Below are 15,850 nucleotides of genomic sequence, written 5' to 3'. Positions count from 1 at the left end.
AGGGCAAACTGAAGTCCAAGCTTGGTTTAGTCTTCAGAGCAGCATTTTTACGTTTTTACACCAAAACCTTGCAGAGTTCAGGGGACACCAGCTTAGTTGGAGGGAGAAATTTGGCAGCAGCTTTCTTAGCCCTTGAAAACATTAAGCCAGGAAGCAAATCTTGTTCAGGAACCACCATGTCCCACCCCAACAAACACATCCAGAGACCAGCAACAGGCACCTCTCAAGTTAACCAGACATTTATTAGCATTTCTGGAGGTGGAGAGGGTGTTCCAGTACAACAAGCAACGAGGTCACACACAGGTGATGGAATCATTTCATATTCAAGCAGAGCAGGTTCCACTGAGTTGCTTTATTTCTTCCATTCGTTCTTGTCAAAATCCCACTGGGCTGAGATGCCCTCCACGGGGTTAACCCTCATGTCCAACATCCTCTTGGTCTGAGCCGACAGCCACTCCTCGGAGAAGGTGTGCGGGATGGCGCCGTACACTGCGGGGTGGGAATGGCCATTATGGAATTATGTCCTCACATCAGCAAGCAGGGAATTCTGGGCTAAGTTTCACTATTAAAAGGGTTTTTCTCCCCCTGAAGTCATCCCATTGGAGCAGGTTGCTCAGAGAAGCTGTGGCTGCCCCATCCCTGGAAGTGTCCAAGGCCAGGTTGGATGGGGCTTGGAGAAACCTGGGATAGTGGAAGGTGTCCCTGCCCACAGCAGGGGTGGAATGGGATAACCTTCAAGATCCCTTCCAACCCCACCCAGCCCAGCCCAGCCTGTGGTTCTGTGATCTGTTACAACCTCCACTCCCTGCATCCAGTTTCTGCAGCATCCAGCTCAGACCACATTCCCACATGGATTCTCTTGGTTTCCTCCATCACCAAGATAACAGCTCCCTGCTTTCCTTTTTTGGGGAGCCTCAAGGCAGGGAGCAGCTCCTTTAACTGCTGCTCTGCCTCCCAGCACCTGGAGGCTCCCTGGAGGTCAAATCCTTAGCTGGGAAAGCAGCTAAACATGGCAGAAACCCAAATGTTCACTACCAAGGCAGCAAAAGCTTTTCCAGCAGCACAGAGGGGAAGCTCTGGGATCAGGAATATCATCACTCATTCCCCTCCATTTCCTGTCCTCCCAGAGCTCCACCACCTTTCTGTGAGTCAGCTTCCTGACCATTTCTGCTACATCCCCACAAGTTCCAACTCCAGGATGGAATTTCCAGGGACTAACAAACAGCTCCTGCTGGGAAGTCCCCGTTACAGCTGTTCCATGAAATCATCCTGACCCCACAGAGAATTCCCGTCAGGCATCACCTGATCCCAGCTCTCCATGGAAGAGCTACTTACTGAAGTGCTTCTGCCAGATGAGGATGACTCCAGTGAGACCAAGGAAGAACAACACTCCCCCCAGGATGGTTTTCCACTCGTTTGTCCCTTTGTTCATCTCTGCGTAGGTCTCGTTGAATTTTATCCGATACACTGGGGAAAAAAAGCATCAAATCCTCTCTTTTAACTTTCCCTGGGAACTGCAGGTGACCAGGAACTCTGCAGAGGGAGGTGAATGAAGCCTGAGGCTGCCCAAAAAGGGGATGGATGTTAAATTAGGTTTGGCACACACCAAAGCCATCAGTTGTTTCATCCCCACATCAATTTTAGTCTCCATTTTACAGATTATGCTAAAGTTGGGCAAAAGTTGCAGTATAGACCTGAAAGAAGGAAAAATGGGAGATTTCCTTCCTCCCCTCCAATTCCCAGTGTGGTTTTTGACCCCAAAGCTTCCTAGCACAAATAATTCCAACAGGAATGCTCCGAGCTCAAAAAGCTTCTCAGCTCTGCCACTGAAATCCACAGGAATTTCAAATCCAAAGCAACAGAAAATTTGGAGAGTACTCAGGAAGACGTGAGCAATTCCCCAAAGAGGTTTAAACCTTTCCCAGCCCACGTTCTCCCCTCATACCACGAGAGCAGCTGGAAAAGATGAGGCAGTTTTATTTGCAAGTCAAAACACCCACGGGGAGCTTTCACCAGCTGGAATTTGGTTCATGCCAAGGTCAGTGCTCATTAACATTCAAATCCACGTTTGTGTTTGGGGCTCATTTCACTCAGCTGGACTAACAATGGCACGTTGTTGTGTTGAGGAGATTTTTTTTCGTGGCTTGTTGGAAGCAAGGAACCAAGAAATAAATATTATTATTATTATTATTATTATTATTATTATTATTATTATTATTATTATTATTATTCTATTATTGTTATTATTGTTATTATTATTATGTTTCTGGAAGAGGAAGGAGTGGCTGAATGTGACCTCAGATATGGAGCAGGGGCATTTCATGTTCTGTAACAGCTCCAAAGATCTTGGGAATAAAAACCATGGGTGTGTGCACACAAGGAGCTCCATCATGATTAAGAAAATTCCTTCATGCATCAGCTCTGCTCATAGAGCCACTGGGAAAAACCTGGATTAAGAACAAAAATCTGTCAAAAGACTTTTAGTAAGGGCCTGGAGTGATAGGATGAGGGGAATGGCTTTGAGCTGAGTGGGTTCAGATGAGATATTGGAAAGGAATTGTTCCCTGGGAAGGTGGGCAGGCCCTGGCACAGGGTGCCCAGAGCAGCTGGGGCTGCCCCTGGCTCCCTGGCAGTGTCCAAGGCCAGGCTGGATGAAGCTTGGAGCACCCTGGGATAATGGAATGAGATGATCTTCAAGACCCCTCCCCACCCAACCCATCCCACAACACCGAACATGGAAATTGTGTTGCTGCTGCCTGTGGGGTCACTCGAAGCCCCCCAGAACCTACATTCCACTTTCTCATCCACGGACAGAGCGCTCCACGACGCCTTCTCCTTCTCCTTGAGCGCCTTCTGCTGCGCAGAGAGGTCCCTCACGAAGGCCACCTCGGGCAGAGGCACGTCCCGCCGGTCCACGTAGCCTGGCAGGGTGTAATCCTCTGCCTTGACAACGCCAGCTGGGGGGGGACACACAGGGACACCAGTCAAGGTCCTGCACAAACATCTCTGACCGGTCACGACACAAAAGCCAACGGCTCCGAAAGCGCAGGAATGCAGGAGGGAAAAGGTGAAGCATTCAGAGTAAGTGCTGTTCTAAGAGGATAAAAAATGGAATCCCAGGATGGTTTGGGTTGGATTGGGAAGGACCTTAAAGCTCATCCCATCCCACTCCCTGCCATGGGCAAGGACACTTCCCACAGTCCCAAGGTGCTCCAAGCCCCGTCCAACCTGGCCTTGGACACTGCCAGGGATGCAGGGGCAGCTGAGGGAGCTGGGAAGGAGCTGGAGGATTCCTGAGGGAATAAACCTGAGGAGGATTCCTGAGGGAGCTGGGAAGGGGCTGCAGAGTTCCTGAGGGAGCTGGGAAAGGGGCTCAGGCTGGAGCAAAGGAGGCTCAGGGGGGACCTTGTGGCTCTGCACAAGTCCCTGACAGGAGGGGGCAGCCGGGGGGGTCGGGCTCTGCTCCCAGGGAACAGGGACAGGAGGAGAGGGAACGGCCTCAGGCTGGGCCAGGGGAGGCTCAGGGTGGACAGCAGCAGGAATTTCCCCATGGAAGGTGTGCTCAGGCCTTGGAAGTGCCCAGGGAGGTTTGGAGTGCCCATCCCTGGAGGTGCCCAAGGAAGGGCTGGATGTGGCACTCAGCGCTCTGGGCTGGAGACAAGGTGGGGATTGAGCTTGGACTTGGTGACCTTGGAGCTCTTTTCCCACCTGAATGATTCCATGACTGCAATTCCTGCCACCTCCTCAAGCTCCCTCCATCCCAAGCATCCCCTCACCCACACCCCACCCAGCGCAGCTCTTTGTGCTCCTGCCCTCCAGGACCTGTTTTATTCCCTTCCTGACCCCCTCCCTGCCAGCAGCCGGGACCCACCGTGTCCATGTGCCCTCAGGCACAGGGAGGTGGAGATGGATCTCCTCCCGACGAGGCTGAACACTCTGGAAGCCAACATCCTGCAAGGGCAGGCAGCAACAGGTCAGTGCCCAAGGTGAAATAAAAACATTTTCCACGAGTTTATATTTAAAAAAAAAAAAAAAAAAATCCCAGTCTAGAGGCTTCCTGTTCCTTCTCTAAACAGCAGCACATCACTCTGTGCTTTTCAGGGATAGTCTCCCACGATATTGACCTGGATGGGTCTTTCCCTTCCTGTTTTTAACCCGAGCCTCCTGCACTCGAAGCAAAGGACATTCCCATATTTCAGTCGCCCTTCTGGGACGCTCCAATTCCAAAATAAGCCATTCCTGGGCAGATCCCAGGAGCCGCAAGCACATCCCACAGCCACTGCAGTGGCCCCTGAGCAGGGAGCAATCCGGGCACATCCCAGGGAAGGGCGGGATCGCACACAAGGGATTCCCACACACACGGCATTCGAGCTCCTCAGGTGACCCCATCTCAGCCCAAAGCCGCTCAAGCTCCCGCGAGGACCCGCTGTCTGCCCCTGACCTTGCCCTCCCCGACTGTCACCTCAGTCCCGCCCGACATGTCGCGACACCGGTGACATAACCCCACACGGGCACGCTGGGACCCGCGGGAGGGGTCGCAGCGCTCCCCCCTCGCACCCCTTCCCGCAACCCCCCAACCCGCGCTGCCCCGCCAGCCCGGGAGCGGATGGAGATGGGGGAGGAGCTCCCGTTCTCCCTCCCAGCCCTTTCCCAGCCCGTTCCCGGTCTCCACCCGGCCCGTCCCGGCCCCACGACCTGGCGACCGTCCTCTACCGCGGGCGGGACCGGAAGGAGCCGCGGCCGGAAGTGCGGCGCACGCCGGGAGTGCGGCGCAGCGAGCGGCCGGGCCGGAGCGGCCCCGCGCGGGGGCTGACGGGATGCGGGCGGACCGCCGCTGGAGGTTTATCCCGGATTCCCAGAATCCCAGGATCTTTGAGGGTGGAAAAGACCTCCAAGGTCATTAAGTCCAAGCTGTGCCCGATCCCCACCTTGTTCCCCAGCCCAGAGCGCTGAGTGCCACATTCAGTCATTCCTTGGGCACCTCCAGGGGTGGGCACTCCAAACCTCCCTGGGCACTTCCAAGGCCTGAGCACCCTTTCCATGGGGAAATTCCTGCTGCTGTCCACCCTGAGCCTCCCCTGGCCCAGCCTGAGGCCGTTCCCTCTCCTCCTGTCCCTGTTCCCTGGCAGCAGAGCCCGACCCCCCCGGCTGCCCCCTCCTGTCAGGGACTTGTGCAGAGCCACAAGGTCCCCCCTGAGCCTCCTTTGCTCCAGGCTCAGCCCCTTTCCAGCTCCTTCAGGAACTCTCCAGCCCCTTCCCAGCTCCCTCAGGAATTCTCCAGCCCCTTCCCAGCTCCCTCAGGAACTCTCCAGCCCCTTCCCAGCTCTGTTCCCTTCCCTGGACACACTCCAGGCTCTCAGTGTCTTGTCGTGAGGGGCTCAGAACTGGACACAGGGTTCAAGGTTTGGAGCCCAGGAGCGGCCAAAATCCAGGATGGACAAAGCACAGAGGGTATCCAGGTGTTGGGAAGGGGAGGGTGTCAGTGTGGCAGCTGGGGACGGACGGGGCTGAGACATTGCTGAAGTTATGTTGGGTGTTACCCTTTATACAGAAACCCAGCGTCCTTTATTATTCGGGATGCCCATCCCTGGAAGGGTCCAAATCCAGGCTGGATGGGGCTCGGAGCACCCTGGCCTAGCAGGAGGTGTCCCTGCCATGGATGGGATGGGTTTTAACGTCCTTTCCAACCCAAAGATTTCAGTCCTTTCCACCGAGATTCATGGAGCTGATTGGTCACAGCTTGGACCCGATGATCCCAGAGGTCTTTTCCAGCCCGATGATCCCAGAGGTTTTTTCCAACCCCACCCACCCCGCGATTCCCTGTGGCTCAAAGCACACGGTGCTGACCCTCACACAGCTGAGCCCGTACCCCCCATCCCATTGTGACAAACGAGGTTCACTCTCCTGGGAGAATTTAAAGGGTTTAATATAAAGACAATAAGAGACACATAAAATAAAGCAAAGGGGTGACGGCCGGGTGCCTTGGCGCTCTGCCAAGAGCACACCTGATGCCAGAGGTGAGTCCTTTTTATACCATTTTTACTGTCTGTTCTTTGTGCATATTCAAACTTTTCCCGGAGCTGTTCTGCATGGCCACTGCTTGGTGCCGCCTTTTTAGAGCAGGCGTATTCTTCTGCCTTGTGGTTTTATTTCTCTTGATTCTTGGGGTTGGGCTCGCCAGGTGAGAGCTGAGTTGAGTCGGGCTCTCAATTCTCCAGACAGTCAGGGCTGATGGCAGCTTTGGCCTCTTTGCCCCCCGGGCAGAGCGGTGAGAGCAGCTCTGGGCTCTCCTGGCCGCAGTTCTCCGGGCAGAGCAGCCTTGGGGCCCCTTTGTTCCCTGGACAAAGCATTGATCAGCAGCTCCTTGGGCCTCATCCTCTGTTCGCTTGGTTCTCTTAACACGCTCACACTTGCTAACATTCTTGCTAAAAAGAAAGAAAACTACATCCACACAGCCAAAAGCATTTGTAACATTATATAATATCCACCTTAACACTTGCGAGAAGCCAACATTACAATATATGTTTATAACACCATCGATTTTTACGCGGACCCTCCCGGCCCTCCCCACACCCCAAATCCACCGCAAATCCACCCTAAAGCGCTGTCGTAAAGCCGGCCGCGCTTGGCGGCGCTTCCCGACAGCCGGCGGCGCTTGGCGGCGGGCGGGGAGCGGCGTGCGGGCCGGGCCGGGGCCGGGTCGGGACCGGGACCGGGGCCGGGCCGGGCCGGGGCCGCCGCAGGGCACCATGAAGCTGACCACCCAGGCGTACTGCAAGATGGTCCTGCACGGCGCCAAGTACCCGCACTGCGCCGTCAACGGGCTGCTGGTGGCCGAGCGCCCGCCCGCCCCGCGGCCGCCGCAGCCCGCGCTGTTCGTGGACTGCATCCCGCTCTTCCACGGGACGCTGGCGCTCGCTCCCATGCTGGAGGTGGCCCTGACCCTGGTGAGGTGTTCCCGCTGGGATGGGGTGCTGGCAGTGCTCGGGGGTGGAGGGAGGTGTTGGCACGGGCGGGAGGCGGTGCCGGGGGTGTCCCTGCAGGATGTGGAGCTGCTGGATTCGGTCCGGAGTGCCCATGGAGGTGCTCCAAAGGCTGGGAAAACTCTGCTGGGAGAGCTGGGGGTGTTCACCTGGAGAGGAGAAGGCTCCAGGGAGAGCTCAGAGCCCCTTGCAGGGCCTAAAGGGGCTCCAGGAGAGCTGGAGAGAGACTGGGGACAAGGAATGGAGGGACAGGACACAGGGAATGGCTTCCCAGGGATAGATGGGATATTGGGCAGGAATTGTTCCCTGTGAGGGTGGGCAGGCCCTGGCACAGGGTGCCCAGAGCAGCTGGGGCTGCCCCTGGATCCCTGGCAGTGCCCAAGGCCAGGCTGGAGCAGCCTGGGGTAGTGGAAGGTGTCGGGGTTGGAACTGGATGGGCTTTGAAGTCCCCTCCAATCACTCCATGATTCCATGATTATATGATTGTGAGCAAAAGAAGATCCGTCCCTTTTTGAGATCATTAAAAGTAACGAATTTCTGATTCCTCCAGACTCCTTGGCTTTAATGTTTCCCTCGGTCTTTCTCATCCCCAAAAAAAAAAAAAAAAAATATATATATATATATATTTTATTTGTAAGTAAATTCCAGTCACTTGTGAGTAAATCCCAGTTTTCTCCAGCTGAGATGATGCCATGGGAAAGTTGACATCTTTGTGAAGCCTGGAAATGATGAAATGCAGCCAGAGGCACAGGGACAGGAGCTGAGCCTGAGCCCTGACCATTGCATTTTGCTGGTGGAACACACAAAATTGATCATTTTAAATCTCTTTCCAGCAGCGTAGGAGTAGCAGAGCACGGTGTGTTTTCATTAAATTGGGATTAAATGTCTTTCTACAGGGTTTAAGCACAGAATTTTGGTAAACTCTAGGCCTTCAGTGCAGCTTTTCAGTGCAGGTCTTGCAGCAGGATCAGATTATTAGGAAATAAATCCTGTTTCTTGCAACATCTACAGGAAGAAAGTTATCCTGGAGCCAAAGCAATGGCAGAATTTTACTTGTTTACTGTCAGTTTTTGGTACAAAAAGGTAAAGACTGGAAATTCTTGGTGTTTCCCACATCAGGTAGGATTTGCTACAGCTCTGTGTGCTTCACAGCCACAGATCCTTTAAAACACGGAATTTTACAGGAGCCTGGGGCCTTTTGCTGCTCTTCTGGGTTTAAACAAAGGCAAAAGTGTCAATAAATCCTCTCAGAGCAGCTATGAAAATTGGATTTTCTCATGGAAAAGGGTTGAAAAGAGGTGATTCCACATCTTCTGTGCAGCCTGGCGTGTGGATCCGGTATAAATCAGGGAGATCAGGGTGCTTAAACTCAATTTTTGTAGCAAAGCAGCTTCGTTTCTAAAGGATTTCACAGCTCTGGCAGGATTTCCCGGGATCTGGTTCTTTTCCAGTTCAATTATTGCTGATTCTTGGTCGAGGGTGGCTCCGTGGGGGGGTTTTTAGAACCAGCCCCACAAGTTTCACATCCTCTTCCCTGCCCTGAGTCATCCCAGAACGTGAAATGGGGGCAAAAGTCTCCAGATTTAATCTGGAAGTTGAGGAGGGACTTCCAAACGTTGGAGCTTTGCCCCCTAAAACTTGCAGGGGGTACAAGGAATCAACAAACCCCAAACAAAACATCATGGCAAGGGAGGTTTGGGTGGGATATTTTTCCCCCAGAGGGTGCTGGGGCACTGAATTCCCCAGGGAATGGGCACATTCCCAAGCTCCAGGAGAGTTTGGACAGCGTTCCCAAGCACAGGGAGGGGTTTTGGGGTGTTGGAGTTGGACTGGTGATCCTTAAGGGTCCCTCCCAGCTCAGGATATTTGAGGATTCTCTGATTTCCCGAGGTTTGCAGCTCCGGAGGGCAGAGCAGAAGCTCCTGGGTTTAATTTGCACTTTGAAATCCCTTTCAAAGCCGGAGTCATTAAGAAAAAGTGAATTAAGTTGCACTCGAGCCTCTGAATTTCTCAGCTAATTGATGTGGTTTTACAAGCACAGCTCCAAAAAGGAGAAACCAGGGAGCACTTCCCTCTCCTGGAGCAGCACTCAGCTCCTCCTCCTGCTCCTCCTCCTCCTCCTCCTCCCAGGGTTTTCCAGACCCCCAGGCTCCCCCTTTGGTGGCTGCAGCAAAGCAAAGCTACTTCGGATTTTTCCTTGGCAGGGCTGGCCGTGACTAAAAATACCAGGAGCTAATTGCTGTAGGATACCTGCGGTGACAGGGCCTGGGAATTGCAGCTGGAAAAGCTTGCATTCCAAAATGAGATTTGGGGTTTTTTTCTCTTTTTTTTTTCTTTTCTTCTTTTTTAAATGCAGAAGCAATTTTTAGTTACCAGTTAGGAAAGCGAGAACTTTAAATCATTCTCTTCTTTTTGAGGCAATTTTTGGTACAGAACAAAAATGGATTTAGGACTGAGGTTTCTAATTTTTAAATTGATGGACTTTTTTTAAAATAATAATTATTATTGTTGTTGTTGTTGTTATTAATAATTTTACTGTCTGGGCTGCTGGCTCTAATGCCAAGCTTTCAAGCCACTAACAATTAAAACCAGAGTCCTAAGCCCTTAAAATGGGTTTGGAATGGAAACAGCAGCTCTTGCAGGGCTGCACAGCTTTTTTTTTTTTTATCACTTAAATCCATGTCATCCCTTGGATTATTCACATGGCTGTTTTGTTGGCTTGGTTCTGCAGTCTAATACTATAATTATTGCTGAAAATGAGATTGATTTGACTCCCAGGACGCGACAGGTCAGCACCAGATGTATTTTTGGAGTCCTTTTTAATAGAGCTGGGGAGGGTTTTTTGAGGCCGTGCTCTCTAGGGACTGCAAAGGAAAATTCGAGCTGCTTTCTCCCCTTCTGCCTTTCAGGGCTTGGTATTGTGCTGACTTGATACCCTCAATTCGAATGGAAAACATCATATATATAGATATATAGATAGATAGATAGATAGATATATAGATATCATAGCTATAGATAGATATTTTCAAAGGCAGACTCAGCAGGAGGAATTCAGCTCCAGTTTAAAGCAGCAAGAACAGCGGTGCTGGAACTCCTTTCATTAAAAAACAACACCCGACAAAACTGCCTCAGTTTTGGACTCATGTCAATCAAAAATTGTGTCAATTATGTGCCAAAAATGCTTCTGTTAAAGTATTTACATACAGGTGTTCAATAGGGAAGAGCTCTCAAAGGGAAACAATTCTATCCCAGTGGAAAAGCTGGTAAATGGGACAAACTTCTGCCTTACATTCACCTTTCACCTCAAGCTTTTATTTTCTGATGAGGGCCCGCAAAAAATGGTGTTTAAAGCAGCAAGAACGGTGGGGTTGAAACTCCTTTCACTAAAAAACACCACCTGACAAAAGTGCCTCAGTTTTGGACTGGTGTCAATCAAAAATCGTGAAACTTAATAAAAAAAAAATACATCTGCTGAAGTATTTACGTAGAGATGTTAAATAAGGAGGAGCTCTCAAAGGGAAACAATTCCATCCCAGTTGAAAAGCTGGTAAGTGGCACAAACTTCTGCCTCACATTCACCTTTCACCTCAAGCTTTTATTTTCTAATGAAGGCCCCAAATGGTTGCATTTTCCCCTAGGGATGTTCCATTAGCAATAAAACCCTTCTGCAAGCACAGGGCAGCCACACATCCACGAGGGGAACGTTCTCTCAAGTCCCTTGTCAGGTGAACACTGACAGAAAATTGTCCCAACCATTGGTAGGTGAGACCCAAACCCTCTCCAGGCAGGGTTTAATTGTCCTGTCACTCGAATTTAGGCCAGGCTTTGACTGAGACAGCTCCTTTTGCTCCGTTGGGTTTCTCCATCCCAGCTCAATCAGCCCCACCGTGCCCGAGCAGGCGCAGAAAGGGACAGGAATTCGTGTAAAGAACCGAGCAGCAGAGATGGAGCAATGCTGCTTTATTTACAGGGCAGCCACGAGATTTCCTTAATCCTGAGGCGGTGGGGGGCTGGTTTTCCTAGGATTTATTGTTCCCATTGCTTTTCCAGATTGATTCCTGGTGCAAGGAGAACAGCTACGTGATAGCTGGATATTACCAGGCGAACGAACGCGTGAAAGATGCCAGGTGTGTTGGGCCAATATTTCCTTCTGTTTGCTCTTTTAGCTTGTACCTTGGACTCTGCCAGCAGAAATCATCCCCATAAATCAGGCGTGTTGATTCCCTCTGACAACTGTCAGCTGCTTCCACATTGTCTCCGTGGGGCTGTGGGATGTGGCCTTTGGTCAGGTGCAGAAAGTCCAGGCTTTGCAGAATCCCTCCTCGCCCGTGGCTGCTATAAAAGGCCACTCTTTGAACGAGTGCCAGCCTCTTGAATTGCAGTTGTCAGGGAAAAAGCCAAAATCTGCAGAGCGTTTGCTTGTGCAGTATGGATCTTGTAAAGTCTGACGAGTCCCAGGATGTTATGGAAAGTCAGGGGTGACCTAATTCTTTCTAAATTTCTTCATTATCCCCTGAGTTTTTTCAAAGAATTTCCTTACGTGGTGGAGAAGTGGAAGATGATGTCAGTCAGGCAGTGATATCTCTTATTTAGCACTTCATTTTCCTCAGGATTAGTCATTTTTTTTCCCTGCTGGCTGACTCAGATTACTCACTAAACAACAAGGGACCTTCCTGCAGAGCCACAGTTTCATTTTAGATCTGTGTATTCCATGTGTTCCCCTCTATCTATTGGACAAATCCAGGACTGGGACTAATTAGAACAACTTATTTAAAGTATTATGCCCCATCCCTGGAAGTTTCCAAGGCTGGATGGGGCTTGGAGCAACCTGGGATAGTGGAAGGTGTCTCACCGATGGCAGGGGATGGAATGAGAGGATCTTGAAGGTCTCTCCCAACCCAAACCATTCCACGAGGATCTGATCCCAGTTATTTGTTAATGGATATTCAGACTCAATTATGTTTCTTAAGGAACACTTGTGACTTCTAAGGTACCTAACAGGGATAAAGGCATTATTTGTCCTTTCCTTATAAATCTGCTGGACACGTTTTTAAGGAGAAGGTATGGTTTGTTCTCTTTGAGGTTTGAAAGAACATCACAAGCTTGGTGTTTTTTTAAAACTTCAGTTTAATTTCTGAAGATAACTGGTGCCACACAGAGATTGTCATTGGCACCACATTACGTGGCACCACAGTGAGGTTGTCACCTTTGAAACAGTGGTAAAGGTTTTCAAAGGTTATCTGATTTTGGTAGAGAAACTGGTTGAGTTTCTAAGTTTCTCTTTTAATTGCCTGCCAGGGCAACATCTTTGGTCTGGGGTAAGAAGATAGGAGGCCACAAAATGTTGATTCCATGTCATTCCAAAGCCTTTCCTAAACACAGCTGAGCTGAGCTTCGGGTGCTGCAGAGCCCTCTATCAGCTGTGGCATCAGCTCCTTATCTCGTTCCTGTTTGCAAGCACCCAGAGTCACTCTCACCTCTCTCTGAGCTCATTTCCTGCTGCTTTCAGCTGGAACTCGTGGCTCACCTCACTCAGTTCCTTTTCCCTTCTGCTCCAGCCCCAACCAGGTTGCAGAGAAAGTGGCCTCCCGGATTGCCGAGGGCTTTACGGACACGGCGCTCATCATGGTAACTTCCTTCCCTTCCCCCCTGTGTGCTCTGACCCTGCTGCTGGACCAGGGAAATGCTGTTCTCTGGCTCCTTTCGTGAGGAATTCCGTTTCTCTTCCTGTCCAAAATGCTCTGGGGAAGAGATGCAACAAGCAATGAAGTACAAAGTAAATCCACAGAGAGACTGTGGTGAGCTCTCTGTCACCTCAGAGGAATAGGGGCCTTCTCTGCATGTTCAGGCAGCAATTTCTGGCTCCAGCCCTCTTAGTGCAACTTAAATTCTTATGTTTAACGTCACAAAGCAGGGCTTTGCCTCCTCACTGCTGGGACAAATGTTGGCATCTTAAATTCGGCAATTTGAGGGTAAAACAGTGGATGTGTGTAAAATTCTCTTGTTTTTACAAACTGATTCGGGGTTTATTTCATCTCTTGGGATGCTGGGGAGGAGACTGAGGGGGTGTTTCTGTGTCCCACCCCAGGTTGACAACACCAAATTCACCATGGAGTGTGTGGAGCCTGCCATCCACGTGTACGAGCTGCACGAGAACAAGTGGAGGTGCAAGGACCCACACGTGTGAGTGAGCTGGGAATTTACTGGGGTTTGGGGGAAAACTGGCTGGCTGTGTGAGGGCAAAACTTCATGACTGACTGACACTGTGGGTGTAACTGGCAGGGATTTTAAAGCTGCTTCTTGTAGTGAGAGGGAGCAGTTGGTTCCTGCAGGCAGGCCGTGCTATCCCCACCGTGTCCACACTGCAGCATGGCTTAATTTTCCAGAGTTTTTCTTGGTGATTCCAATGTATTCCGGATTCTTTTCCACCCTAGTGACTTCTGTGAAGATTGGACCGAAGCCCAGCGAATCGCTGCATCCCTCCTGGACAGCAAATCCTACGAGACACTGGTGGATTTCGATAATCACCTGGATGACATCCGGAACGACTGGACAAACCCGGAGATCAACAAAGCTGTGCTGCACCTGTGCTAGGAGAGATTCTCCTGACTCATCCACGGGCATTCCCACTCTGTACTGAAGAGAGAAAAATGCTATTTTTGAATGTAAATAGAATTAATATTCAGTACCTTGTGTGGAAAGCTGACTGATTAAAGAGGAGTGGCCTGTCCCGTGGCGCTGTGTCCGTAAAGCCACGGAATGCTGGCGGTGACATTCCCTGGAAGAGCCACCAGCTGTCACTTCCAGCTGTCCTCGTGGACACCATCCCACTTGTAGTGAATGTTGCTATTCCTTGGAAACCAGAACTGCTTCTGCTTGGCCCCACTGTTCCTATTCCAAAGTTTTGACTTCAGCTTTTCTAATCTTTAGAGAGGTTACCTTTTTAACGATTTATGGAAATACCTTTCCAAAAAAAATCAATCCTGTCCTCAGATGAGAGATTTTAAGGGCAAATAGATCAAATGGGAGGTGAACGGTTTTCTTCTGGCCGGGGTTGGAAATTGTAACTCTCTTGGCACAGTAAAATGCAAACTGCTGAGGATGTTCCATGCTCATGTGTCACCTGTTTCGCAGTGCTTTAGCATGACACAGCTACAGAGAGTTTCAAAGCAGTGCTCCCAAATAAGCTGGTGATTCCTGCTCTCCATGGGCGTGGCAAGCACAGTTACTGCTTGAATGTGTTAAACCCAAAGTAAATGATTTCTAAAAAGGACTGGAAGCACACTGCTGAGTTTGAATCTGCACTTGGAGCATACAGTAGTGAAATATTTGATGAATTTCTTGCATTTTGGGGGGGGGGTTAATCAGCAGATCTCATTTTCCACGTGGTGTCCATTTAAGTACGTCCAAAATCTCTCCTCCTGAGTTGAAGGCAAGTGATCCAAGTACATGGAATCAAGAAGCCTAGTTCAGCTTGCCTTGCCTTTCCATTAATATTTATTTCCAAGGAGAAGTTCCCTGGACAATGAAGCTTTATACCAGCCTAGAAGAGCTCTTTGTAAGCCCTCGTTGCCTCGCTCCTCGTGATCATTTGCCCAGCTGTAGTTAAACACAGCCTCAAGCTGCAACAATTCCTCCAGATTTCCTTCTCTGCCTGCCCAGAAATGTTGTCACAAGGAAGATCCAGATATCCACAAAATGTCAGCCTGTCTCCAGTCTTGGTGTTAAAATCACAGGAAAGTTTGGGTTGGAAAAGATCATCTCATTCCATGGGGGCAGTGACACCTAGACCCGATCGTTCCAAGCCCCATCCAACCTGGGCTTATTTTAAAACAATGGAATTGTCAGAATCTCTTTATTTTGACTCAACAAGCCCAAGTTTCGCTCCTGCTCTTGGAGAGGGATGGGGTAAGGCTAAAATCCCATTTGCAGTGGGGAATAGAACCTGGATGCCTCCAGGCTGTGGAGTTCCCTCCAGCTGAGATTCCACAGGGCCACGAGGTGAGGTCGGAGGGAGGAGAGGAAGCTTTGGCCACTTTGTTTTTTACTTCCCTGCCGTGCATGAGTGAGGTGTGATTACAAAAGAGATTGGCACCGAGTCAAGAACCTTCCCTAGGCTGAGTCAGGCTTGCAGGAGAGGGAAATGTTTTCACTTGTTGACTGAAAACATGTATTTAGCTCCCAAAAATCAGCGAGATTACACATTCCAGTGGCTGCTCCGCTCCACGTCTGTAGGAAAAGATATCCTGGGAGCAGAGGGTGCAGGAAGGGGACTTTGTACAAACTCCCAGTGAAATCCAAGGCATTGTTCCAGAGGCAGATCATTATCTTAGCGAGATTCCTCTTGTGGGGTTGTCAGAAGGAGCTGCTGTGTCTCCTGAGCTGCGGGAAATGTGTTTCTTGTTCTTTGTGACAGGATCTCCTAATCAAGCTTTGATCATAAATATGCAAATTCAGGCTAATCCGGCTCCCCCTGTAAGGCAGAGTGTGGCTCCTCAGTGTGTAACCTGCTGGAATATTCCCTGGCACTAACTTGGGACACGCTGCTGGAAGGGGAGCAGCTTTTAGTGCTTTGTCTTCCCCTTTTTTAATCCTCCCTTTGCTCTCAGCTGAGGGTTTTTTGCCACCAGCAGAAGCCCAGGCTGGCTTGAAGCAAAGAGGACAAACCCGCAGACCTTATCTCCCCTGGCCTATTTGCATTGAAGGCTGGACAAAAGCAGCAATTCCATAAATCCAGGCAGCCACCGTGGCTCTCCTGAAAGAATGAGGAAGCTGCAGGGCTCAGGGAAGGCTGCGTTCCCCTTTCCCTGCTGATGCTGCTTTCCTGGCTGGTTGATCCGTCGGATTCAGCAGAGGAATTCAAGGTA

At 50.4% G+C, this 15,850-nt stretch overlaps 2 protein-coding genes across 2 annotated transcripts; one reads left to right on the top strand and one right to left on the bottom strand.

The window, feature by feature from the left end:
- Window positions 1-223: 223 nt before the first annotated feature.
- Window positions 224-4,797, bottom strand: COX4I1 (cytochrome c oxidase subunit 4I1). The gene is made up of 5 exons (XM_069027019.1): window positions 4,696-4,797; window positions 3,872-3,951; window positions 2,790-2,957; window positions 1,336-1,467; window positions 224-489 (listed from the first exon to the last, which is right to left on the bottom strand). The coding sequence occupies exons 2-5, from the start codon at window positions 3,948-3,950 to the stop codon at window positions 353-355; spliced, it is 516 nt and encodes a 171-aa protein (XP_068883120.1). The 5' UTR covers window position 3,951; window positions 4,696-4,797; the 3' UTR covers window positions 224-352.
- A 1,868-nt stretch (window positions 4,798-6,665) lies between these two features.
- Window positions 6,666-14,256, top strand: EMC8 (ER membrane protein complex subunit 8). Its single transcript, XM_069026931.1, has 5 exons — window positions 6,666-6,947; window positions 11,034-11,110; window positions 12,542-12,611; window positions 13,072-13,166; window positions 13,418-14,256. Exons 1-5 carry the CDS (start codon window positions 6,750-6,752, stop codon window positions 13,575-13,577), a joined length of 600 nt encoding a protein of 199 aa, XP_068883032.1. The 5' UTR covers window positions 6,666-6,749; the 3' UTR covers window positions 13,578-14,256.
- Window positions 14,257-15,850: the final 1,594 nt, after the last annotated feature.

The sequence above is a fragment of the Aphelocoma coerulescens genome, chromosome 11, assembly GCF_041296385.1.
Source record: "Aphelocoma coerulescens isolate FSJ_1873_10779 chromosome 11, UR_Acoe_1.0, whole genome shotgun sequence".
Taxonomy (NCBI): Eukaryota; Metazoa; Chordata; class Aves; order Passeriformes; family Corvidae; genus Aphelocoma; species Aphelocoma coerulescens.
The sequence above is the reverse complement of the archived record's forward strand: the minus strand, read 5'-3'. Positions and strand labels throughout refer to the sequence as shown.